Source organism: Athene cunicularia, assembly GCF_003259725.1.
Source record: "Athene cunicularia isolate RWA chromosome 5 unlocalized genomic scaffold, athCun1 chr5_part3, whole genome shotgun sequence".
NCBI classification, from domain to species: Eukaryota; Metazoa; Chordata; class Aves; order Strigiformes; family Strigidae; genus Athene; species Athene cunicularia.
The window spans coordinates 9,365,938-9,392,211 of record NW_020799103.1 but is presented as its reverse complement, the minus strand read 5'-3'; the positions used below and the strand labels follow the sequence as shown (position 1 = coordinate 9,392,211).

Here is a 26,274-nt window from a genome sequence, read left to right as displayed (position 1 = left end):
CAGGAAAAAGTTACAACTTGCTATAAATTCTCTGCCAAGTGCTGCTGCCATTATCCTTCTCAGTTATGACTAAATAAAACAACGTGTTTCGGTTCATATGAGGGGAAAAAGCCCACAATAGAGTCCGTTCTTTCTCAGAACACATCTCACCCAGCTCCAACCCAATCCCCTTGGGAAAGGAATGGCTGCCCAATTCTAAATGGGAGAAAATTTCAAAGACCTATGGATAAAATATTGACTGCAGATCACTGTATTGGACATTACTGCGATTCTTTACAAGGTGTATGGTAGATGAGCAGTGTCTACTTTACTTTCTACTGCAGTGTACTTCCCCGGTTTACATGTGGCAACACTTGAAGACAACTTAATGGCAAAAAACTGAACAAAGCAATGGTGGCATTCTTCTTCATAGAAAACAAGAGAGTATGTGTCCCTAGTGAACTACTGCTGTGAGTGTGACAGATTCCCAGGGATGGATCACTTCATGTGCAGAATTTAATGAGCTGCCAAATGCTTCTAAATGTCAGAAAGTCCAGAGGAAAATGCACAGTAGAGAACATGGCATAGATGGAAATCAATTTTTTAGCTTGCAGCATTTCCCAGTTAATTTTCCATGAAGATTTCTCCCCTTCCCCTACTCCAGTGTTTTTCAGACTGTGAAATGATCAGTGTTTCCCTAGAGGCAGATAGATGCCCAGGTTAAGGGCCACAGGGGTAATAATTGCATTTATTGTCTAGAAAAAGAAGAATTGAATGCATTTTTAGTGCAGTGCAACCCAGTGTTGGCGTTTCAGTTGAACTGCATCTCTATCTGCTCAGATCATGCGATAATACTGCTTATCTAATGTAGTGTCAGTGAACAAAGTAATACAGAGCTGTTCCCGTGAGCGTGCCCATGTGCACAGTGTGAAGAAAGGAAATAGTTGGATAAAAGAAGAGAGTGTGTGTGTGTCGGGGAGAATAGAAAGCCCATCCTCAAGCTAGAAATTTTCAAGAGAAGTAAAGCTACAGCAAAAGAGAAATTGAAGTCATAGTCCCTCCTGATAGAATAATAATTTACCCACCTTGCACAGCAATGTGAGTGCTGGGGTTGGGACAAATTAGGCTATCGGTAGGAGGAAAACATCCCACCTGACAGTTCTTTTTCAGTTCAAAGTCTGCTCTCCTTTGGGCACAGGGTAACCAGGCAGTCTGTTGAGCTGTGAGTTTTAAAGCCTTTGGAAAAAATCTATTGAGATTTAAAAAATAAACAAACAAAAAAAAACCCTTTCTCCTTCTCATTCCTCCCAAACCAGGTTTTCCACATTCAAGGTCTGCTTGTGCATGGAAGCCATTTATAACCCTGGCACATGTGAATTTTTTTACAGAATGGAAATTTCTCCATGATAGGTGTTATTTCTGGTGCAGACTCAATGGTATTTTCTGTTGGCTGACCACAGTCTCTTGCCGCCGAGTGCTGTGTGTAATAGTTACTGAGGCTTGGCTCGTTACTTAATGAGATGATCAGGAAGGACCGTGCTGGATCAGCATCGTTCTCTGTCCAGCAGTGTTCCCACCATGAACGTGTCAGGGAAGCTGTGATGTAGCCTGAATAGCTTATCTACCACAAAAGGTGGTAGATATAATCACTTGTAAGATGAGTTTTTCCATTGCTCCTGAGGTGTTCATCTACCTTTGAGTATTAAATTCTGGTGCTTTTAGCCTGCCTAGCCTACCTCTCTGACCTCACCAGGTCTTGGGAGCTTTGAATCCTACACGAGAGGCTCTCCTGAGTAATTAGAAAGTCTAGATAATTAATTTAGGCTCCTCCCTTAAGTGCCTAAATTTAAAAGGTGTAAATGACTCTGTTGTAGGCCAGATAAGGGTTGAAGTTCTCTCTAAGTGCTGAAAGGCATCTCCCAAATGCCTGTTGCAGATTGCTGCTCTTCCCTTGGGGGAGTGAGTCAACTCTGAACCGGCTGTGCTGGAGGGAGTCATCCCATCCCACGTGTCTGGGACAAGTCAGAAAGCCTGGATGGGTTGGGGGATTCACGCTGGACTTCCACAAAGTCTTTCAACTGATGAGCTACTAGGTAATTTTGAAAGTGATGAACGTAGCAGTCCTGATATTTTGATTGTTTGATGTAGAAGTGGTGAAAGCAGTAAGTATACGTCCTGTTAGAAACACCCTTGCATTGGCAATCCAGGATTGATCAGATGCTTAAAGAACCTCTGATTTTGTAGATGCTGTTTCACTACTTGGAAAAAGAGAAGAAGCAGAGGGAAAAAATAGTGCCCTGATTTGTAAAGAGGTAATGACAGTATTTTAGTGTACCTTGCAACTGCAAAATGGAAACAGATGGCACATATTTTACCAAGTGGAGCTATTTCACCCTGAAGGATGTTCAAAGTCACACAAAGGGAGTTCTGCTTGTAAATCCCATTATTGATAAATGGTTTCTAACGGGATTGGTGCTGCTTACTCTTACTGTGCTCGCATATGTGCACACATATACATGCACAGCTTTGAAAATGCCTTTCATGGGTTCAGCTGCTTTCATTAATGCCAAAAGCATTTTCTGTTTTCTGGTATGTATCTTTTTTTTCTCTAAACTTTATAAAGGAATTGGTACCTTCTCCCCTCAACTATTTTCTTTTGAATGCTTAAGTCAAAAGGGCTCTTTTCCCAGAGTTAATAAATTTGTTACTGGAAATGGAAAAGGAGTTTTCAATTACAGCTGGCACTTCTGAGCCTTCCACTAGGGTGGCAGGTATCCTTGGGGAAAAAATAAGCAAATAATAGATCAGTCTGAGAGGATGGATGGATGAGATATGTTGTGTATGAGTATTATGGTACCTATATATTACTGTGTAATTTCAGTACTGTGCTCATTCTTATAGCAGGAGTGAGAGGGGGCCTCTCCATAAGCTAGTCCAAAATGGCCATTGTTGCTATTGTTATTACCTTATTTATATTCCTTTACTGCCTTGCAACCTTTCGTACTAGTAAAACCTGTGTTGGATGCTGTACAAATTAGGAACAGGTAGATTGCTTTTCCACAAATTGCTTACAATGTAAGTAATGTTGTAAATCTATTCTTGTATAGAGATGTCTTCATGTTAGTTGTTTTCTTTTTGATTTACTCATTCTTCTCTCACAAAGCAGTTCCCATTAAAACATAGCTGCAACAGTTCTGCTGTGGTCTAGAGGGTCAGTTGTGCAAAAATTATTCTTCTGAGCCTCCGCCTGAGCTTGGCATGTAAGAAGTGTAGGATGTGAAAAGCCATCAGGTAGTGATAATGTAACATAAAGATCAGTGGAGGTAGTACTGAATTAGCCTGGTTTAGTTGAAGTTTCAAACAATCAGAATCTTTGTTAATTAAGAGGTAGAGCAACCTGGATGTATGGATTATTTAGAATGACAGAGAGAATAATTATATAAACTGCATGTCTGAGATGAGAGCCCTTCTGACCCAGAACACAGAGCATTGGCCCCTTGAGCTGGGGCAGCCTGACCTATAGCTAATAGTAGAAGTAGGTCCCTTATGTTCAATCCTACAGGGTGAAATGTATTGCAGGAAACCAGCATGTCCTGGCATGACCCCCCTTGGGGTAAAAAGCGGTTCAGATAGCTAAGGCTGAGCAGTTCCAGTTCTTTCCACCTGCTGTGACCTGCCAGTCCTGCTGAGCACAGGGACAGAGTCTGCGGGTGGATTTTATCTGTGCCAGCCTCCCACAAGCATGCCCAGGAAGCAATTAAGTGTTGCTTTTGCATCACAGCACAAGATAGCAGACCCACGTTAACTTTGATGGATTTTTTTTTTTTTTTCCTTGTTCGCACAGGCCCTTCATGCTTCTGCCACCGCTGATGGAGTGGATGAGAGTGGCTATCACCTACGCTGAGCACCGGCGCAGTTTAACTGTGGACAGTGATGATATCAGGCAGACAGCCAGACTGCTCCTACCTGGACTGGACTGTGAGCCCCGGCAGCTAAAGTATGTGGAATAAGCTTTATAAGCAGCTAAAGTAATTGTAACTTCTTACAGTATTCTTCTCACTATATTTCACCGGAGCCAGATCTCAAAATCCTGGACAGGTGATACACATTTAACATTCTAGTATTCCAAAAGATAAAGAAACTTTGGCCAAACACTGCAGCTGGGGTAGAAAGATTTTGTCTTGCCAAAAGTTATGTAGGCAGACTGAGACAGAGAAGGATTGAAACACAAGTATTTGGTTTTTATGCTGTAGCCTTAATTACAAGATTATTCTTTGCTTTTTGAGATACCTTGATGAAAAGTATCAGTACCTTTTAGAATCCTCCCCTCACATATATATTGAACAGAGGTTTATAATTAGCTTGATTCATTAGCACATCATAGGTATTTTATTCAGGTTTGTAGTCCTTTAAGTTGCTCTCATTAGCGCTGGTTTTGATATCGGGGTTACATCTTGAACTTTACTGCAAGGTCGTTTCTTGAGTGAATTTTGTCCCCCGTATACCTTTAGGTTAAATGAGTGGGTGGAAGATGTTAATAACAATAAATAATACTTCTATCATGCTCTTAAGTGATGAAATGATCACCTGAAAAGATAAAAATATGCCCTTACTCTTTGAATTATTTTTCATGAACAATAAAAGCAACAAGAAGCTTTTAATCAGGAGTCCTGGATCTGTCTGTGTTGCTTTTTACTTTTTCCTTCTGGCAGCCAAAAAGGCTCTTGCTTTTTGCTACATCTCTGTCTCCCCATCTGTGAATTGAAGGGTAGCACTTACTACCCACAAAACCTAATGTGAAGCTAAATTAGTTAATGAGTATGTGGGTGCAATTAGATGACTGAATGTTTTGTCAGTACAGCTGACTCCTAGACTTGCTCTCGGGTCCTGCCTTTCTCCTGAGACGTGGTACCTGACTGTCTGAGAGTGCTGCCAGTCTTTTTGAAAACTAAGATAAACAGGTGATCCTCAGCAGGTATTTAAACTCCTTGGCTTCGGAATGAAAGGGAGCAGCTGAACTTGGACTTGGAGTTGTCCTGGAACGCTTTTCTTCTCCCTTTTCTCTGCCAGTGTACGTGTGCTCTGTGTCAAAGCACACACTACTCTGGCTTATGTGTGGATGGCAGGCACTAGTGTAGGCAACTTAATACAGGCTAAACTAATTTTACATATGTGCCTAATGCTTGCCAAAACCTTTTAAATTCTTCAATGAACGGTACCGCAGAAGACTAAAATAATCACAAGTACTTCAGTCAGTCTCATGGTTTTTCTTTCAGTCTCTCCTTTATAAGACTTTTGGTTTCAAGACTGAATCCAAACCTTCTGCTTCAAAGGCATCCCCCTCTCTCTCTGCACTGCTTATTTGTGCACATTAATATACAAAGCACAGGTAGTTTCTTACTTTATAGATCCTATACCTTAAAAAAAAAAGTAAATAAAAGAGGGCAGGGATTTAGGTGTTTGATTTTCCTGCTGATATGAACTAAAGGGAAACACTTTGAGACAGCCTTTGTGAAAATGGGGTTCATCTCAGTAACTTCAAACTGAAGCCATAATGATACAGCTATGGAATGAAGGTCTCAATAGAAACCCAGGAGGTCCAAAATAATGTAAGCAATAAATAAGTGAGAAGCAGGTATAAAGGGCCTCAGCCACAGTATGTGGGATATTCAGGCATAAGATAATTCAATTGCTGGGTTGTTAAGGATTAGCAGTACAGGAGTATGTTAAAGGTTTCTATCCAGTTTGTTGTTATTAGAGAAAGAATGACAATTCTGTAAGAAAACTGAGATCCTTTCACACCTTTTACCTCCCCAGACTGCCCTCCATAGGGACATATGTAGTGTGCATTCCCTGCAGGTGAATCAACCTGTTTTAAAGTAACACGCATCACCTTTGTGATAGAGGACAAAAATCAAAGTTAAGCTTGACCAGGTCTTTGTTCTGAACTGTCTTGCGTGAGTTTTATTTTCAGAGGTCTAATGATGTTCTGAGGTCTGTGGTATGAGAGGAAGAGCATTGTCTTTTTGCTGCATGAAAGATTTAAACTAGCAGAAAAAAAACCATGAGAGAGCAATGCCTCGTTTTCAGGGCCTATTATATGATCCTTTAAAGCAGTCATTTGTATCTGGTCATTACAGCACATTTAGGGGAAAAGGAAATCTTGGAGCTGAAGCCAAATTTATCCCTGACTTGCTGTGTGACTATAGGCAAATTGCAACTTTCTCTTCCTCATGATGCATAGGCTGAAAGTCATCTAATGATAGTTCCTTGCAGCGGTGATGCATCAGGTAGGGTATGTTGAAATCCCTGAAAGAGAGGTTGCGCAGAAGAACGAAGTATAATTAGTATAACCTGAAATTCAGACCTCTAATACCTATTCTCTGACATAGACTGCTTGGGCAGTATAGTCTTCCACAACTGTTAGTGCCTTAGTGGATGAAGCCTTCTAATATGATGCTCTGAGTTTGTTTGCCAGACAATTTATAAACATCTTCAGTACTCACCTGTTACTGGTTAAATGATAATATAAATATGGAAATGCTAGATTGCAAAGAACTGTGCTTCTTTTCCATCTACTTAAATATAAATGTTGGGATTTTAATATTATTATCACACACTGCTTTTTTATTTTTTTTTCCACATTGCAAGCCAAATTTAAATCACTTACTACTAGTAGTTGTAGTAGTAGTTACTGCTTATGAAACCCAAAGAGCACACCAGGCTCAGGCTCCTTCCTCAAGCTATCTCTTCCCAAACTAGGACCTCAGCCCTACCCCTTTCCCTGAGCTCTGCCCCTCCAATGTCTCTTGGTCCCCTGTCAGTTCTTCACTTTATCCCCTGGGCCCAGCTGGGTGTACATGGGAGCTGCTGCCTGCCTGGGCAACTGCAGAAGCACAGGCTTTACCCCAGGAAGCGTGCAAAAGTTTGCCTCTTCTCCACAGGATAACAACTCGCACATGGAAAACCGGCTGTGACTGCAGCTGCTGCACAGCAGTTGTGCATATGTGCGCTCTCCCCTCTCCAGCTCTTGTAGGATGCTCTAACTTTTATCACACTCTAAAAGAAAAAGTAAATTTACGTCTATCAGAGCACACTGGCAAGCCACCGCTACAGAACAGCAAGTGTATGGGAACTGCTGCGTGGGCTGAGCCTGCAGGTCCCCCAGCAGTAAAGCTCACAAATCGTAACTGCAAATTCTTGTGCCCGACCTGGCCTCCTGGCAGCTCTACACCAAGAACTCCAGTCCACCTTTCTGCTGGGTCTCTGACAGCTCCTGGCAAGTGTTTTGTTTTGCTGTTCTCTCTGCAGGGCTGTCAGTGAGTTGTGTGTGTCCCATCCCGTCACCCCCTCCCTTGCTCCAACAGTGCCTGTAAATAGCACTGGGTGGAACCATGTCTGATAGCAGAATAGAAACAATGTGCAAAGACAGGTACCATCCCTTCAAAACCTTTTGTTTTCTGAGGCTTCACTGGATTTCAAGTGTTGTAATTTTATTTCACTTTTTTGCATAGGATTCTTCTCCTCCTCCTTCTTAGTATACCAAGTAATTGCATCCTATCCTACATAATACTGTAGCATCGAGATGCTGTATCAGTTACCTTAGTAGAACAAGATTATTAATTGGCTAGCCTAGCTCTAGGATTTATATATATCTAGCATTAAGCCTTTTTTACCTTACTGTCCTCTTGTGCTCTGTACTGTGTGTCTAATCTAGTGTGTATCTGAGTGCTGCAGAGATCTTGTCTCATGTACTCAGCTGCCTCAAAGACAGGTTTTATTTGCAGATGTATCTCCAAAGAACAACTGTCACTTTGGGTCGCTGCTGACCGTTCCCCACATTGTAGCCTGGTGCAGTTCCTTTCTGAAAGCAGCTGTGGTGAGATCCTGGTTTCCCCTGTACAATGTGACTGGTCACCAGGCTGTGCAGGGATCTTTGTTAACTCAGCGTATTGTTCGTAGCATCTGCTCACCATTTGTCATCCACCATCAGTGCGAGTTCAGAAGCATTAAAAAATGACCAGCTGAACTAAAACGTGAATAAGATTCATCTTGAATCTTTTACGTGAAGTGATGAGTGTTTTACTTATCTGGCGGGCCATACAAAGTTTCCAGAAGAGGTTAGCCCTGTTGAAAGACTCTCATTTTTCAAAGGAAGCTGGCAGGCTGGTATCTCGCTCACTGAGAGCTGCACAAGAGCCTGTGCTGAAAACCAGTCAACTAGTAGAGGAGGCTTTCACCCTGAAATAACATCAAAGGCCTGGCCATATCAGTGCCCAGCTGAGATAGACAACACCTCCAATTTGGCAGTGTTTCTTCACTGAAGGAGATACCCTTGCAGGTTTGGAATTTAGAAGTCTCTGAGCAGATAACCAGAGAATTTACAGTAATCCCTGAGCTCCTTCCAAATGAGATAAAGGTCATTTGATAGTCATCTAAAGGATAAGGATTTAATAGAGCTTCATAGAATTGTTAACACACTTCCTTTCATCCAGGTGTTGGAAAAAAGAATGTTCTACTGCCTAAATTTAATTTTAATTTAATATGCTTTTTTAATTTTTATTTTCTTTTCCAAAAAAATAATAAGGATCATTATTTTCTGTCAGAAATGGCTCTTGTTTCAAAGTAATAACTAGTCTGGTGGACAGACAGCATAATTGTTCCATCCTAAAATTAAATGGTATTTTATTAGATACACTTTCCTCTCTACCTGTTTCTCCTCCTTGCAATATGTTTTTGTATATGTTTGATGGAATATCCTGTAACAAGCAGGAAAATACAAATACGATACCCAAAATATATACAGCTAATTATTTAAAGCAGCTCGGTTTTGGTGGGGATTTTTAGTGAGAAGCAGAACTAAGGAAACCAGGTTGCTGCAGGTTTTCAGCCTGTGACACTGGTCCCACCAGAATAGCCTCGGTGCCACTGTAACCCCGTTCCAGTGTGGGAATATTCCAGCATCGCTTCCTTTCTGCTGGGTAAGATGTAGCAGAAGCAGTGCCTGGTCCAGAGCCACCCCTGGAGTGAGGGGCTGGGTGGACAATACAACTCTTGCCAAGGAATAAGGTCTTCTTCCTACCTTTCCCTCAAAGAAGGGCAGTAACGAGGTTCCTCTTGGACACTTTTTTTTTTTTTTTTTTTTCAGTTTTAACATGAACTCACTGTGTTTCTCTAAGAACTAAAACTTTCATCTCCAGTATGAGTGATGTTAGCCAGATTTTTCAGAAATTATTATGCAGTAGGGAAGGCAATGATAGGTATAATATGAAGGCAATAATATGATAGGTAAACCCATGAAAACTCATAAGCCTTATTTCTGTAAGAGACAGGGCTTAAAAAAAGGGGAAAAAGAAAAAACCAAACCAGAAATCATTTTGCCTTTCACAGACCTGAATGCTGCTTTAGTTCCTTCCGGAGACTGGACGCTAAGGCTGCTACTGAAAGATTCCAGCAGGATCTGGGTTTCCGAATGCTAAACTGTGGGAGGACAGATCTGATCAACCAAGCAATCGATGCGCTGGGGCCTGACGGGGTTAACACCATGGATGATCAGGTATGCCATACAGCCACACACACACAAATTCTTTGCATGAACAAATTGTGTGTTCCTTTCTATGTGGCAAATCATTACATGAGATGGTAGCTGCCTCTGCAAGGCTTTTCTAATTCTAGCTTGTGTTTTAGCCTGAAAATGTGTCCCTTAAAAACAAACAAAAACATAACCCTCAAAAAAGCCAGTCAAAGCCTGGAGTGAATTGTTTCTTTATCAGCTGGAGTGTAGGTCTGCTCTTTGGATGGCCTCTCTCAGACACTGATGGAAGACAGGTTAATATGCTGGCTGCAAATGGAAAGTCTGATGTTGCCTTAATGCTAAGACAACGTCAAGACAAAGTGGTTTTTGCCACTGACACTCTCTTCTGGTTCAACAGCCCAAATCCAGTCTGGGTCAGTGATGAGTGACCAAAAGGTGTTACTGTCTGATGGCTTTCAGGCGCACAGCGAGTTACTTGTTCTCAGTACAGTCGGGCATATAGAAACAGCACCGAGAACCCCCGCAGCGTGGGTATCACTCAGTATTAGCTTTGGTGAAAGTCTGTCAAGCTGATGGGTCTGGTTTTTCATTTTGCCCTGCTCAGTGCTCAGCTACGTTGAACCATGGGGATTTGGGAGTCTGGGGAGCCTTGAGCTGCTTCTGCTTGTGCTGTCAGTCCCATCAAGTAACAGTGGAGTCTGTTCTCTGGAGCATCATTCAATGCCTGGAATTAGCTTACAAACTCCCCCAAATAAACACTCGTAGCTGTCACAGCAGTGAGAATGAGCTGTCATGTCTCAGAAACAATAGGATATTTAGCCGTGGGAAGGATTTATGTTCAAGTAGAGAGGCTTTCTCGTAGACAGCATTTCACTGCAGTAGCATTTCAAACCGAATTCTGAAACTGGCACAGCTTCATGGTGATTTCCACCATCCTGCAGTTTTAAGGGAAGTGTGAATGTATAGACAAATATCAGCTAAAAACTACTCCTGCACAAGCTTCTACCTAGGTATGTAATTGCCTTGTTTACATATCCAATACACGAAGCTTTGTGGTCACAGAGGTGGGGTATCACATCATAGGTGCCCTTGATACCGACTTTATTAAAGTGACAAAAGTGGCAGATTTATGTTATGAAGGTTTGCCTCTTACTTCCTGTATTTATTTTTTTTTCATAAGTTTTTGCAGTTATTTATGTAGCCTGGAGGCGTTTTGTTCTCTCAAAGCAGATTATTTATTGTCATGCTATTGATGTCATCTGCTAGCCAGTCCTACTGTGAACAGGGGGACCATAGCGAGCTGGTGGCTCTACAGAACGCAGCTCCCACGGCTCAAAGCAGTGTTTTGGCACTGACCAAGGAGGGCAAGACAGGCTCCCTCTGGAGACATTGTGGCTCTCAAATTCTCCAGTTCCTTGATTCTGGAGCAACTTATCTCCGTAGCTACACAAGTGTCCTCCGTTGCACTATCAATTGCAGATAGAGTTAAATCCAAAGGCCAGCAGTGAACTCTGCCATCACTGGAATGTGAAACCCCCTCTGAACTTTGCAGCTAGCTTGTTTTGCCCTTATGTAAAGGAATGAGCCAAAGCCAGATGCCAAAACTGGGAAAAACTGACTTAGGCATGGCAACAGAAAGCAGGTCTCTGTCCTGTTGTAGGACAAGAACTGGCTGAACAGGAGCCAGCAGTGTGCCCAGGTGGGCAAGGTGGCCAGTGGTATCCTGGCTTGTATCAGCAATGGCGTGGCCAGCAGGGACCCGGAAGGGATCTTACCCCTGTGCTCGGCACTGGTGAGGCCGCCCCTCGATGAGTGGGTTCAGTTTTGGGCCCCTCACCCCAAAAAGGCCATTGAATGACTCGAGCGTGTCCAGAGAAGGGCAATGGAGCTGGGGCAGGGTCTGGAGCGGCTGAGTGAACTGGGGGGTTTAGTCTGGAGAAGAGGAGGCTGAGGGGAGACCTCATGACCCTCTACAGCTCCCTGACAGGAGGGTGCAGAGAGGGGGGATGAGTCTCTTGAACCAAGGAAGAAGCACCAGGACAAGAGGGAATGGCCTCAAGCTGCCCAGGGCAGGGTCAGGCTGGCTCTGAGGAAGGATTTCTTTGCAGAAGGGGCTGTTGGGCGTTGGAATGGGCTGCCCAGGGCAGGGGGGGAGTCCCCATCCCTGGAGGGGTTGAAGAGTCGGGTTGACCCAGCGCTGAGGGATCTGGTGGAGTTGGGAACCGTCAGAGTGAGGGTCATGGTTGGACTGGAGGAGCTTCAAGGGCTTTTCCAACCCAGATGATTCTGGGATTCTGTGAAGAACGTTTAACACTGGCACCTGGTAAGCTCAGTTCCTATATCCTGATTTATTTTGGTTATGATGTGTCATCTTAGCACACTGCACAGTAGGCAGGCACCTCTGAGGCATCACAAACACACGTGACCACCTCTCACCAGACAAGTACAGCAAAAGTTTTCTTGCAAATCCTACAGTAGACAGAACTGTTGGATTTATTTAATGTACAGGCCTTAGATCCAGGTTCAGATTTTGACCATTTCCAGAATGTGACAGTGTCCAATGTTGAGGCATGTGTTCAGACCCACTTTTACATATATGTGTATGGAGAGAAGAAGAGAATTCAGAACATATCTGCAGAAACTTGAGTTTGTAGCAGGACCCTGTATTCACTTTTAGTGGAGGCCAAGCAGCACTCTGGTTTTACAGGATTTGAGGTGTGTAGGAAAAGATCTCTTCTTCCCTTTGCATACTGAGGAACAAGCAGGGAATGCAAAACTGGTATTACAAATCAAAAACAAAAAACCAAAAAGGGACGGCAAGTCTATACAAACCTGGTAGTTTTAGAACCCTGACTGTGGCAATAAATATGGGCTTGTGCATGCAGACCCGAGTATTAAATTCTTACTCGTCCATAATGAGTGGATCCTACCAAGCCCCCCAAAAGCCAAAGAGAGTCACCCTCCCCACCCTGAAACATCTCTGAAAATGTGTGTAACTGCCTCAAATGCAGGAAGATTGGAATTGTGGCTGTTTTGAAAAGACACCTTTGCAGATACAAGATCAGAACTCCTCAGTGTGAGTTGTAATTCTATTATACGATCCACGTCCCTCTCTAAAGATAAAGCTGTATTATTACACAATGAGCAGCAGAGATGCTGCCTGTGAAAAAAATCAAATGCTCACAATAATTAAGGAGGGGGGAGAAGCTGTAGGATGTGAGCAGGGATGGATTTTACTAGGCCATTTCCTTTCTGTCCTTGGCTACTTCTGGCATGAACTCCATAAGTAAGGCTCATTTCTCTCATAATTCATCTCTGAGCTGTCATGGTTTGCTGGTTGAGTAGAGAGAGAGAAATTTATGTGATTGAAATGCTGAAATATTGTGGCAAATAGGATTTTAGCAATGGGGATAAGTTGCCAAATAAATTAATCTTGTGTATTTTTGTGTTGTTTTCTGCTTTCGGTTCATCTGGCTACAAATGATCCAAGAAATGGTATTTCTTTTCTGGCAGCCTTGAGAAAGCTCGAGAACTGTGGACAATACACGGCTGGGATTTTCAGTGATCCCTTTTATATTCTTGCAATCTTGTCCCCTGATGCTTTGTCCACATCGATTTCCAACACTAGTGCGTTGTGCCCACACACATGCACGCCCGCACACGCTCTGTTCTTTATGTTAAGATTCAAAATCTCTGTGTCTGACAGTTTTGCTGTTGGTAGGTGTAGAAAGGTAACTTTGTTTTCTATTTTCCTGAAGGGTATGACCCCACTAATGTATGCCTGTGCTGCTGGAGATGAAGCCATGGTCCAAATGCTCATAGATGCTGGAGCGAATTTAGATATACCAGTGAGTAATAGAGGACCCTCTCTCCATAATTATTCATCTGTAAACAGGAGTGGTTATGAAATCTCTCCTAGCAACTGAAGGCTTCATTTCTGGAGCTTCTGAGCAAGCCACTTCTTTCAGAAATCATTGCTTCAGGGATTTGGGAGGGGGGAAGAAAACCTTCAAAACCTCTCGGAGCACTCAGTGGCTCCAATTATGATTGGCATTGGCAAGTCTAATAGGCGGGGGGCAGGGGGTGTAAAGGGGGCCTCCCTCCTGAGGGAGCTGCCACTAGGAGAAACCAGTAAGCCCATTAAAAAGGCCCAGGGGACTGGACGGAGTGCCTCGTGCTGGCAGTGTTCTCTAAATGGCGTAAGTTCCCATTCCCTGGGGTTGTCTCTTTGTCAAGAGAAAAGCCCGTTACATGTGAGTCTAAAGATTATGGCAGACAGATAATGCAGTGGCCAGTGACTACCTGGTTCCTTCCCCCAGGTTCCCAGTACCTCTCCGCGATACCCGTCAGTCCATCCCGACAGCCGGCACTGGACTGCTCTCACCTTTGCTGTGTTACACGGGCACATCTCTGTCGTTCAGGTAAGCAGAGGGAACCCCCTGGTCGGGAATATTTATCGGAGACGTGGAGGGCCTGACCTGCAGCGCCCTCACAGCTGGGCTCCCTGGGCATGGCTCCGTCACGGGCTCCCTGTGCACTTTGGTGGAAGCCTTCTAAAAACCAGTGGAAAATTGCACCATTGAAAATAAGAATGCAACTGATGCTTTTCTTGGGAAACTGTGAATTGATGACACAATGCATAGCAAGGCCTCGATGATGAAACACAGTCTGTTTCCTTATTTTTCTTTGGTTTCAGTACTGGTCCATGGCTTACCACTTCCAGAACAACACTGCACAATCCTTTCTTTGCTATTAGATAAACTAGCGCTTCATGTGGAGTGGTTACAGGTAGAGCGCTTGATCAGGATGCTTTCTGACATTAGATGTTAATTGCTTTATAAATTTTCAGAAATTCAGTGTATGCTGATTTCTGCTCTAATGGCAGCAAATGATCTGTAACTTCCTTCACAATCCTTGAGAATTGCACGAACAAGGCTTCGGCTGATGGGGTAGTTGAGCCTCTAGCATCCTCCCCACTCCCTTTTCTGGGGAACTAAGGCCTGGGGGCAGCGGAATGGGGTGGAGTCCTGGAAATCCTACCCTAACTTCAAGAGGAATTCAAAACTGATCACAGCAGATAGTCAATTGCTGGTGAATTTAATTTACCTTCTGCTCAAAGGGAGGGAAAAAAAAGGGATTTAAGCAAATGGAGGCTGCACACACTCATTTTTTGTTTGTGTGCATTTGTAAATAATTACAAAGATTAGATCCCACCTGGCAAATTGCCGGGGCAGCCTTTGGTATTACAGAGGTTGGACAGCCTTAATTTACATGCGAGATAAGAGCGTGATTCTCCCAGGAGATGTAGCCAAGTATATCAAAGCTCCTCTTGGACTGCATTACTCAGTGTTTGTTTCTTTTATTTTAGTTAAAACTTATAAAGATTACTTTTTTTTTTCTTTCATTTGGTAACTATTATTAAAAGGGTAGATGTCAGCTTTTACTGAAATCAGTGTATAAAATCACCTTTCCAGTTAAGGTCTACTGTGTGATACTTGCATGGAATCTCAGGACAGAAATGAACCAGCAGTTGTGCTCTGCAGTGTTTTATTGTAAAAATGTGAATGTGTGTGCTGTGTGCGCCAAGGCCAAGGTCATCGCTAATTGGGGATGGCTGAAACTGTGAAATTGTGACACCATTATAGGATACAGCCAGCTGGATTCCTACACCCAGTGGTGGAACCTCAGCAGCAGCCGAGCCGGGAAGGGGAGAGGGGCAGCACCCCCTCCTGCACCCGCCAGCGGAGCTCTGGGTGCCCCGATGCTGCCACCCCCTTCATCTTGGAACCTTCACCCCTTCGTCTGGCAGGGGGGTAATTTCCCTTTCGAGGAGCTCGGTGCCTTCAATGAAAGCAGGTTCTGTGGGTGGCAAATCGCTGCCAGGGCTCCTCCCAAGAGCCCAAGAGGGATGTTTGGCCCCCAGGGCTAATTCCCTGGAGGTGCCCCGTTTCCTGCACACAGCGTGAAACTAAATGAGAGAGACTTCCTGCGCTGAAGAGAAGCTCTGATTGCAGAGCTCTTTGGAGTTAGGAGATTACAATTGCAAAACCATGTTCATAAAGGAGGTTTAAAATAAAAAAAAAAAGGTGATGTTCTCCAAGCTGCCAGCTGAGCACCTTTCCAGCATAAACTCAATACTGAAAGCACAGTAAAGCAAAAGAAACTCTAAATTGACATTCAGGGGAAGATCTTAGTTCTAGGCTGAGAGAGGAAACAAGAGAAATTTGCCTTGTAATAGGTATTTTGCTTTAGCCTTTGAGATGGTCCCTCTGTGTGCACGCTGGTTTTCCTTTCTAACACTGAGCCCCTTGTTTGCTCTTTCTGTGCTGCTCTTTTCTCAACTCCTCGCCTTTCCTGTGTCTGTCACAGCTGCTCTTGGATGCCGGTGCCCACGTTGAGGGCTCTGCCGTGAACAGCGAAGACAACTACGCCGAGACCCCTCTCCAGCTGGCTTCAGCAGCAGGTAAGCTCGGGGCAGCCCGGACACACTGTCTCCTGCTACCGCAGAACCACCACAAACAACTTGCGTGTGGATCCAGCATCTGTACAGTGCGGGAGTCGCTTTGCACTGCCATCTAAGTGTGGGTACAGGCCAGGGAGCAAACGGGTAGCACAGGGAGCTGGCTACTAAGAAGTCAGCATTCTTAACATTTCTAAAACAGTAGTAGGAACCCCGTTTGGGTTGGCAGCCACTAACAGCTGTTGGCATGTGGCAAGAGTTTGATGGGCACTAAATGAGTGTCTGCTTTTGCGACTAGTCCCAACACTCACCTCCTGCCAGTAGTAAAGCTGAGTGAAACAACTTTGCACAGGGCACTGTCAAGAAACATAAACCAGCTACTGTCTAGTCTAGGCACGTCTTGGATCTAAATAACTTCCAGATGCAAAAATTAACAAGCTTAAATTCAGCCTGGGGAAAAATAACTGCTATATAAAGAAATTTGTTTCATTCATTTATTAAATACAAGTAAAATTCTGCATTTCTTCTACCTGTCAGGAGAAGAGTTTAGCATTCTGTGAACAAGTCTGTGCTAGCCTAAAAGTACCTGTTGTTTTTCAGCACTTTTCACCTGTTTTTACTTCTTTTTCCCTTGATTTCTTTCCTTCATTTTTGAGTGTTTACAAAGATGAGTCTCTGGCTTGCTCTGTATCAGGCTGTAGTGAAGGGATTAAAACAATGGCCTCCTCCCCTCCTAATGACAGCACCTCGTTGTGCTGGGTCTCTTACTCACTACTCTAGCTAACGAAAATGGTAGAGGGGCCTGGCTGGACGCAGACTGCACCCATACACAGGTCTGCAGGATAGTTTTCAGCAGCAGCAGGCGCAGCACGGCTCCCTCCTGGCCTCCCCCGTTAACCCCCAGCTGTGCTGGCTGCATGCAGCTCGCTGCTGTGCACTGAGAGGACCATCAGGCCCGTTTGTCTCCCTTCACTCTGCCTCTAGCTAGCTGTGCGTTATGAGGTGATTTAAGTGCTTTAAGTTTCTCTCCCGGAGCTGTTCTTAAGCCTAACACACGCTTGCAGGGTGCTCTGAAAGCCTTCGCTGGTAGCACTGAAGCTGCTGGTGCAGTGTCTGTTTCCAGTCCTCTGTTACCTGCTTTCAAAGAGGGAACAGATGTGGAATCCTCATGATGTTTCTGTCATTTTTTCCCTAGGGAACTATGAGCTGGTCAGCTTATTGCTAAGCCGGGGCGCTGACCCGCTCCTGAGTATGCTGGAAGTCAATGGGATGTCATCATCGCTGCATGAAGATATGAATTGCTTCAGTCACTCAGCTGCACATGGGCACAGGTAAAGCTCCGTTCATGATCAGTTTTCTTTTTTTTTTTTTTTTTCCCCCCAAGGCTATTGCTGTGCGTATTCTCATGTGGCTTTCTTTATATTACATGTCTTAGACCCACGTCCCTGGGGCTGCAGTTCAGAAGATGGCCTTAAGACTCTGGCAACAACCATTTTTAGTGCCTCACAGTTTCTCAGATACTCTGAGTGGGATGTAGGCAGTGCCTTTTGAGCGTTTTGGGGAATTAGAGTCTTTAAACTGGTAGTTGCTCTCTGTTACATCTCTGAGAAAAAATGATGCAAGACTTTCACTAATCAGCAACTATAACTTTGATAACAGAAGGGGATTCTGTTTTAGTCAAAAGCACAAAACAACAGAAAGATCTTTGCTTTTTCTTATTCTCTCACTGGTCTAGTTCTGCAGCACTAAGAGAGAGTAAGAGCTGGTTCTAGGCCATACATGAGCAAACTAAGTTCCCCCTGTGGGTAGGTTATGAGAGTATGGTTCATGTTCTGAGACAGAATCTAGTCATGTTAAGGTGGAAAAAATAATCTGCGGTAGGATTTAGCTGACTGTATCTCTGGTTTTTGGATGGCTACCAAGAGATAAGTTATTAAAATGCTGAAAAGCCAGCCTGGGCTTTCAAACCCTGTTTTCAGGGTAGTCCTTTAGAAATAAGACATTACTTACAAACTCATCCAGAAATCCTTCTGTTCCCAGAAAAAAAAAGTGAGCGTAACAAGCCAATTAAAACAGCCCTGAAACCACCCATGTAGGTGGGCTGAGAGATACCTGCAGGGTCTTACAGAAAGTAGCAGGTTAAATAGTAGCTACCCTGCTTGAACACAGCTGTGCCTTACAGTGGTGCCAAAACTGTTCCTCCAGGTATGTCGCACATCTGGATACACCAGGGAAAATAGCCCAGGCCCAAACTCTGCCAAGCTGGAACGGCCTAATGCAGTTATTTACAGCCTAAGACTCCACAAACACTGTTCTGTTCCCAATTCTTTTCCCCTCCCACAGTCTTGTGCAAACTGTGAAATTCAAGGCTTGTTCGCCAGTCGGACAGGGCAGGGTGATCCAAAAGCACAAAATTCACTAGTTTTAGTCAGACTGATCGGTGTGGGTGCAAAGAGAGCACCAGCTAGTGGCAACTCAGCGTCACAGCCGAGTACTGGGGGGATTTGCTGGGCTGGGGAATGTCTGCTGCAGCTGGCCCCAGCTGTCTGCAGGGACACCAGCCACGCAGCTTTCTACAGCGGCTGGACACAAACAAGAAAGCCTCTTTCTTGCAACTGCTGTGTGAAATTCCAAACCAAAAAGAATCTCTCCCTGGATTTAGTGATGCAGAATTATCAGATACAGGAAGCGGGTCTGACTGAAACAACCTAACCGTGCTCAAAGGTGGTTGCTTGGGAAAACCTCAGGGGTTCTAACAGGCTCTCTGGTAAAACTTACTGCAGAGCTTAAGATGTTACTGCACTCAGGGGCAGCAGAATGCTGACGTACAGACTGCAGTCAAACCACTTTGCCCTCACACTCAAACACGCCCCGGTGCCATGAAGGTACAGGAGCACATTCCATTCTTTTGCCTTTGCTACCAGGGCATCAACTTCTCACATGTGGGACAAGGGAGGACAAGTGGTTTAAATGCTGCCCTGTATCTGCCAGACATCTGGTTTTGGAAAGGAAATCATTATTCACTAAGCCAGACCCCTAAACCCAAATCACCACAGTCCTGTCTGAATTGTTGGCGTTTTATTTATTCATAAGGGATATCTCCACTTCTTCCTCAGGAACGTTCTGCGCAAGCTCCTGACCCAGCCCCAGCAACTGAAGGGAGATGTCCTCTCCCTGGAGGAGATTTTAGCAGAGGGAGTGGAGAGTGACACCTCCAGCCAGGGCAGCTCCAGTGAGGGGCAAGTCAGGCTCTGTAAAACAAGAATGAAGGCTCTGCAGGAGGCCATGTACTACAGCGCTGAGCACGGCTATGTAGACATCACCATGGAGCTCAGGGCACTTGGTAAGGGGTTTATTTTAAATATTGTGCACATTTAAGGTGTAAAAAGCTTATTTCCTCTGCCCCTTTCACTTGGAGAACAACCTGTAACCCCAACTGCAAAGCTATCCCGAGCTTATGGGAACCAGCTGTCTAATTTAAATAAAAAAGTGGTTTAGATTCCTTACAGGCTTTTTCAGTTCCTACTGATCTGGGATGTCCCTCACTTTTGGCTGGATCCTCTGTTTCCAAGTATCAAAAGCAAGGGGCGTCTCCTTGTCAGATACTCTGACACCTAAAATTCAGTGTTTAGAGGCTGGTCTCAGAGACAACACCAGAGATTAAACAATTTAAGATGAAAAGAACAGCTTTGAAGCTGCTCTGTCTAAACTGTTAGAGGTAACCAGGGGGAAAAGACCTCACTCCATGTTTGTGTAGGGCTAGGTATTCTTCTTACAAGATCAGTTCTAATTTATTTTGTAGTTCTGACTAATCATGAAGCTAAATACAGAGTAGGGAGCCTCTGGTCCTGACCCATCAGCAGAAAGTTCCAACTTATGCCCCTGGTACCAATCCTTTGCTCTTGTCCCTTCATCAATGACATCACTGGGTCATCTTTAATACCAAGACAAAAATGTTTCTGCTGTTCGGATGTATGTAAGGATCTCCTGCAGTGCTGGTAACAGCAGCAGGACAATCCACTCCCAGGCACTTCAGCACATCATCATCTTCCACTGTCCTTTGTGCTGTGGCTGCAGGGGTCCCATGGAAGCTCCACGTGTGGATCGAGTCCCTGCGGACAACCTTCTACCAGTCCCGTTACTCAGTCGTACAGACCCTCCTGCGGGAATTTGTCACCATTAAAGAAGAGGACTATAATGAAGAACTGGTTAACGAAGGGTTGCAGCTCATGTTTGATATCCTCAAAACCAGCAAGGTAATTATTAGTTGTGTAACAATATCAGTGTCGAGTGTGTGTTTTTGCTACTGTACAAGGTAGTGCTCAAGAACACATGAATGCCTACAAGTGCCTCATGAGTTATGGTATGAAAAGGGCCCTGATAGCACTTATCTGAACTCATATACAGCCCACAAAAGCAGTTCTCACAGTAATTTCAGTAGAAATGAAGGCTGTTCTGTTAAAGTCCAGTTCAGGAACTGGCTTTTGAAACCACGGGAATGTAAGAGGAAGAGTTATCAATACAGAACTGGGCAATTAAGGTTCTCAGCAATATCTTCTGGAGTTTTCTGAACAATGATTTTATTCAGCAACATTTTCCTTCTACTTCTGTCTTTTATTTAAAAGTTGCCTGTGTCTGGTTTTCCCTTGCTTTTCAAGGCATGTCCACAACAGATTTGATCTGTGGTATATAGTTGAGATTGCCCCACTTTGCAGATAAGTTCACCCAGTCCCTACCCTGTTCTCTTGTGACCCTTCCTGTTGGGCAGGGGATGCTGCCTTCTGACCGTAGATGGGAGACGTTTGAAATGCACAAACTGGGGAGTCTGTGTGTGTGTATATATACACATGTGTACAGCTCTTGAGACCTCCGTAATTGATCACTACAACATGCATTGTATTAAAAGCAAGAGATAAAACTGGGAGCTGGAACTTGGCATCTGACAATGAGCCAATATGAATCCAGCCCTGCTGAGCACACACCTGCGGGTTTGGCTCTGACAGAGGGGGAAGGATGAGCTGCTGCTGCCAGACTCTTTCTCTTGACACAGTTTGACTCGTAAACTGTTGCTGAGAGAACCACGTTCAGATCATGCTCCTGTCCCTCTGTTTGGGGGTTATGTTTGTCAGGCAGAGTCGCTATAAGCCTCAAGTGAGCTGTTGCAGTTTGAAACCTGCTCAATGCAAAGTGCTGATCAATGGGTGATACCTGTTCCATCTTCCTCACAGAATGATTCCATCAATCAGCAGCTTGCGTCCATCTTCACCCACTGCTACGGCACCAGCCCGATACCCAGCATTCCTGAAATCCGGAAGACACTGCCAGCTCGGCTAGGTAAGATGCTCACCCAAAGAGTGAAGTTCTTGTGATTTTGGTTTTTAAATCTTTTTTAAAGCATCCAGTTTCAAAAAAAAAACCTTTTTTTTTCTTCTTACCCTAACAGATCCTCACTTCCTAAACAATAAAGAAATGTCTGATGTAACTTTCTTAGTAGAAGGAAAGCTATTTTATGCACACAAAGTCCTGCTGGTTACTGCATCTAACAGGTGAGTTGCTTCCCCCAGCTGAGTGTTTGGGGAGGATTTGCCCCTTTAGTGTCTTGTTTGTGTGACCAGCTCTCACTCCCTCACTGCTGAGGATACAGACTACACCCCAAAATTCAGGTCTGCAGGACCAAGCCACATCATCTCTGCTACTGTTAAGAATAGTAGGAGAGTAAAGATGAGTTTTTCTAGCCACTCCTAGTATGTGTTAGAGTCCCAGAGCTCTATTGACATAAACTAACCAGTAATTATCCCTAAAACCCCGTGCAGCAGTTGGAGGGTGCATACCCAGCCCTGCACTGCCTTTCCACTCCCCCTGGCAGAGTTTGCTAGCTGGAGCTACGCTTGCTCCAGATTTCTTGGAAATCTCACCCCTGACCTGGTACACTTGCAGTCAGTAGTTTCTTTCTCTGTTACTGGCATAGTAACAGTGTTTTGCAACTATTACAGGGTAAGACTGGATCAGACCCCACTAATTTACAGGTTAAATTGTCCCTGAAGTTCTAAACTAATTCTCTTTAAATTGAAAGAAATGTTTCCATTTTCAACTTCCTTGTTCAAACAGAAACAAGAAAGGATCTGTACTCTCCCCTTGCTTAGGCTGTTCGTCAGTGAGTATGTGAAGCACTAATAGAGAAATCTGTTAAAACTATTCTCAGGTTTAAGACGCTGATGACCAATAAAACAGAACATGACAGCCATGGCAGCAAGACTGTTGAAATCAGCGATATGAAATACAATATTTTCAAGGTATGTAACTTACTCTACCTTTTCTTTATTCTTTTTATCTTCTCACATAATTGGAAGCTGAGACTAAGCAAAGGCTTACTATCACAGGTAATTTACAAGTAGAGATATTCACTTCAACATACCAGTATTTCAGGAGTATTTAGATCTTTCTCAAAACTTTTCAGCTAGGACCAACCTTAGAACAGAAACCTCCAGCCTATATTCTCATTTTCTTACTAGGCAGCCGATGACTCCACAATGCAGGAGAATCTCATCTTCTACTGAAAGTAGTTTCATACTTTTTAAGACAGCACTTTCATACTGTGCTAAGCAAAAATAAACTTATTTACAGCAGGTAGACTGCCAGGCTGCATAGTGATTCGAATCAAATGATCAGAAATCAATGGCGTCCCTTTCAGGAACAGCTCAAAATTGAGAACTGCACTTTGCTTTTATGACATTTCCCTATTTAATAAACCTAAGGGAGGTTTAGTCATGATGGAAGGTGGGTTATTTAACACACACCCAAGGAAACAAAGAAGTCAGTGAAATGTGATAGTTCAGTTATTCCAGCTTTCCAGATCTGCATTTCAGATTTGGAAGGGACAGAACAGAGAAAGCTGAAGTGCTGAACAGGTTCTGTAACTGTTTCTCCACAGGGTTGAGGCTTTTCCTTTTTCTATAAGCAAACAGACCAGAAAGCTGTTGGTCAGCAGAACTGTCATCTCACGTAGACGGAAGGAAGTTGACCCTACGAACATCTTATTCTACCTGAAAGGGGCTACATGGGTTTTGTGTTGGATAGGTGACACTCAAATTTTGCAGCTCAGGCCATGACAAAAAATGTATATTGAAACAAGCTCTTTAATAACATTTTTGCATCCAAAGGTTTCTAAAGCTGAATTAAACTAGTGAAATACTTCACAGAATTAAACAATTTGATGGTAAATAAAATCAGATGAGTTAAGGGGACGATGGCATTCTACAGCAGTCCTGGTGCATGGAGAATGCTGAGCCACCAGAGATCTGCTCAGGGTTCTGCTGGAAAGCAGTTTTGCTCCCCTCTAATTCCATTATACAAATAAGGCAATTTTAAAAGTAGAAGCTTAGTTTTGATATCACTACTGTTAGAAATGGTAAGCGGAGCGTGCAGTGCCCACACCTGCTCACGCAGTGCCCAGGACACTGGCACAACTTCCCTTTCCCCCAGCAGATCCAGTCCCCCCGCAGAAAAGACAGAGCTGGGGGTGCGCACATGTAGATCAAAGAGCAGAAGCTGCCTCTTGCTCTCTCTGCAAACAATTAGGCCTTTTCCTCTGGCCCGGATGGGGGGCTGGAAGCTGATTAGAAGCACAGCGGGGCGGGCAAGTGGCTGGGGGGTCCCTGAGACACAGATGCTGGTGGCTCATGGCGCGGCCGGTTCAGTGCTCCAGCTCGCTGGCTGCTCTGCCTGAGACCCGCCTGTGCGGCTTTACAAAACCCAATCCAGGGAACCCTTGTACAAGGACATTCGTGTTGCTCAGAGACACGCCGTCACCCTCGGCCTAAAATCCTCATCAGGGCCCTTTTCAGAGCCCGAGGAAGAAAAGAGTATTAGAAAGCAGCAGATTTGCAACACTAGAAAGAAAAGCCAAGAGTGGAAGCGAGAGCCAGCAGACCAGGCCATTCCCGGCTGCTCAGGAGAGCGTAGCCCTGCGTAGCCTCCTGTGAGTGCAGGGCTCACAGCTTCACACCTGGCCTTCTTCCCATTTCAGATGCTGATGCAGTATTTATACTACGGAGGAACAGAATCTATGGAAATTCCCACCACTGATATCTTAGAGGTGAGAGCATTTTCTTCTAAGTCTTGCCAAGTGCACTAGGGCATAAATGGAGCTTGAAAGGCAAAGTCCAGGAGCTAACAGCAAGCGTCCAATCCAGGAGCACACTTAACACTTTGAAATGAGCTTAATGTTTCAAAATACACAGTTGCTTGTAAATAAGAACTACTAATTATGTTTTATTATGTCTGTAAGATGGTGGGGGTGTGCAGCAGCAGGGAGGGAAATCGCGAAGGTGGTTTTGGTACCCTGAGCAGGGTGGAAGGCTGCTTTGCACCACATCCCCTCTGTCCTGGGAGGAGGGAGCTGCCCCGGTGCCCACAGCAGGCCAAACGCCGAGGGAGTGCAGAGAAACAACCGATTTCAAGCTGAACTTCTGCAGAGCAGCTGATGGTGCTGCAACGACTGGGCTAAGAGCATTTCCCTGTTACAAACAGGCCCTTTTACAATGATGCTGCTCAGTCACAAGTAGTCTGGTGAAATTAAAGGTTGCAGCTAAAGACTACACACATTTTATTTTAAGAGAGGAAAGGGGGGTTTGAGCAGTCTATAGAGCTCGCATGTCATGCTAACAGAAGGTAGCACAAATGCACTTCCTGCAGGAGCAGCAAGCCTTCGCTAAGAGGGGCAATCTGTCATTTTAGCTAGGCATGGAGTGGCCTTTCTGCTCTTTCATGAGGACTCAGCCCTTAAAACAGGGAGTTGGGAATTTTCAGAGAGGAAATCACCAGTTCTGTCTGTTTCCCTTCCCTAAAAGCCTTCCAAGGCTCATGATCTCAAATAGCTTCTCTCTTGTCCTGATAGCTGTTGTCCGCTGCCAGCCTGTTTCAACTGGACGGCCTCCAGAGACACTGTGAAATCCTCTGTGCCCAGACCATCAGCATGGAGAACTCTGTTAACATCTATAAATACGCAAAGGTATGTGCCAAACCACCTATTTAAGAATGCCAGTGAACCAGGACTTTTATTTTCTGCAGTCACATTCTGGTAACTAAACACAACAGGCACAGAGCGGGCACCTGCTCTGCTGGTAACTCTACCCCCACTACAAGCGAGATCTGTTCAAGTTCCAGCCTGCAAAGTCCTGCACAGCCCCGCTGTGTTTTCTTGTCCAAAGCAATTGTGTCTGGAATTGATGCGAGATCCCTGCAGAGCAGGGGAAAGGGTCTTAGCAGGCTGATGGAGCAACATCATCCAGCAAAGCCAAAGAGATTCAAATCCTCAGAGCAGCAGGGGCAATCAATCATAGTACAGCTGCTAAGAAGGTGAACCCTTTCCTAGTGCTCCTGCTGCCAGGTGATGTTCTTTACAGCTCCAGAACTAGCCTAAACTCTGTTGTGACACAGATAGTCACCTGTATTGCAAATAATCCACACTGTTGATTGAACCATGGAGAAAACTCTGCCATTCTTAAAGTCTCCAGGGTCAGAGCACTTAAGGACAAGCAGAAAGACTCCACAAAGGTCTGACAGTGATGTTTACGTTGTGTGGTGTCGCACTAATCCTTTGCCATTCCTGACTCTCACATGGGGTTGGGTTTTTTGCATGGAAATCAGACTAGTTTCTTCTGGGACCCAAGATTTAACAGTATGCATCAACAGAGAGAGGGAAGGGAGCATTCCCTAAAGGCCTTTAGTACTTTTCTTTAAATTACTATTTGCACAAAGTTTCCAGAAACAGAGGGGGGGGGTGTGTGCGCACACACTGCTTCTTAATATTCAAGCTGAGTTTCATTGTTCTATTACTGAGCTTCCCCTGCTGGTTCTAAAGCAAAGGGACCCAGACCACAGCCAGAAATCCACCTAACCTGTTTTAGAAGTGTAATGTCCCTCCTTTCCTATGTTCAGCTCCTTTTTCTAGGAGTTAGGCTCACATCCTGTGAACAGTAGTATTCTTGCCACGAGCTGTGCACACCATCTGGCAGCGCAGCGTTTTATGTTGCAGCACACCAGCTCCCTGCCTGCACAGCTGAACAGGTACCCTGGCCCCCTCATCAGCCAGCTGCTCTGCTGCTCTAGCAGTGGAGGGCAGGCCAGTGGCGCTGCCAACAGCAGGACAGCAGGAGAAGGAAAAAAAAAAAAAAAAGCTTGAATGCCTCCCCACTCACAGAATCATCAGGGTTGGAAAAGATCCTGAAGCTCCTCCAGTCCAACCATGACCCTCACCCTGACCGTTCCCAACTCCACCAGATCCCTCAGCGCTGGGTCA

At 44.5% G+C, this 26,274-nt stretch overlaps 1 protein-coding gene across 2 annotated transcripts in view; it reads left to right on the top strand.

Annotated features, from left to right (window-relative positions):
• The window catches only part of ABTB2 (ankyrin repeat and BTB domain containing 2), a 136,599-nt gene that overhangs the window by 106,303 nt on the left and 4,022 nt on the right, over positions 1-26,274 (top strand). For both annotated transcript variants that reach the window (XR_003398651.1, XM_026850838.1), the window contains exons 4-16: positions 3,824-3,976; positions 9,370-9,535; positions 13,273-13,362; positions 13,834-13,935; positions 15,884-15,977; positions 17,170-17,305; positions 19,091-19,317; positions 20,052-20,230; positions 21,203-21,308; positions 21,418-21,520; positions 22,177-22,267; positions 24,001-24,069; positions 24,871-24,984. Coding sequence is in view for 1 of the 2 variants with exons in the window: in XM_026850838.1 (XP_026706639.1) it covers positions 3,824-3,976; positions 9,370-9,535; positions 13,273-13,362; positions 13,834-13,935; positions 15,884-15,977; positions 17,170-17,305; positions 19,091-19,317; positions 20,052-20,230; positions 21,203-21,308; positions 21,418-21,520; positions 22,177-22,267; positions 24,001-24,069; positions 24,871-24,984 (1,630 nt within the window). In the remaining variant the exon portion in view is untranslated. The remainder of the gene's footprint in view (positions 1-3,823; positions 3,977-9,369; positions 9,536-13,272; positions 13,363-13,833; positions 13,936-15,883; positions 15,978-17,169; positions 17,306-19,090; positions 19,318-20,051; positions 20,231-21,202; positions 21,309-21,417; positions 21,521-22,176; positions 22,268-24,000; positions 24,070-24,870; positions 24,985-26,274) is intronic.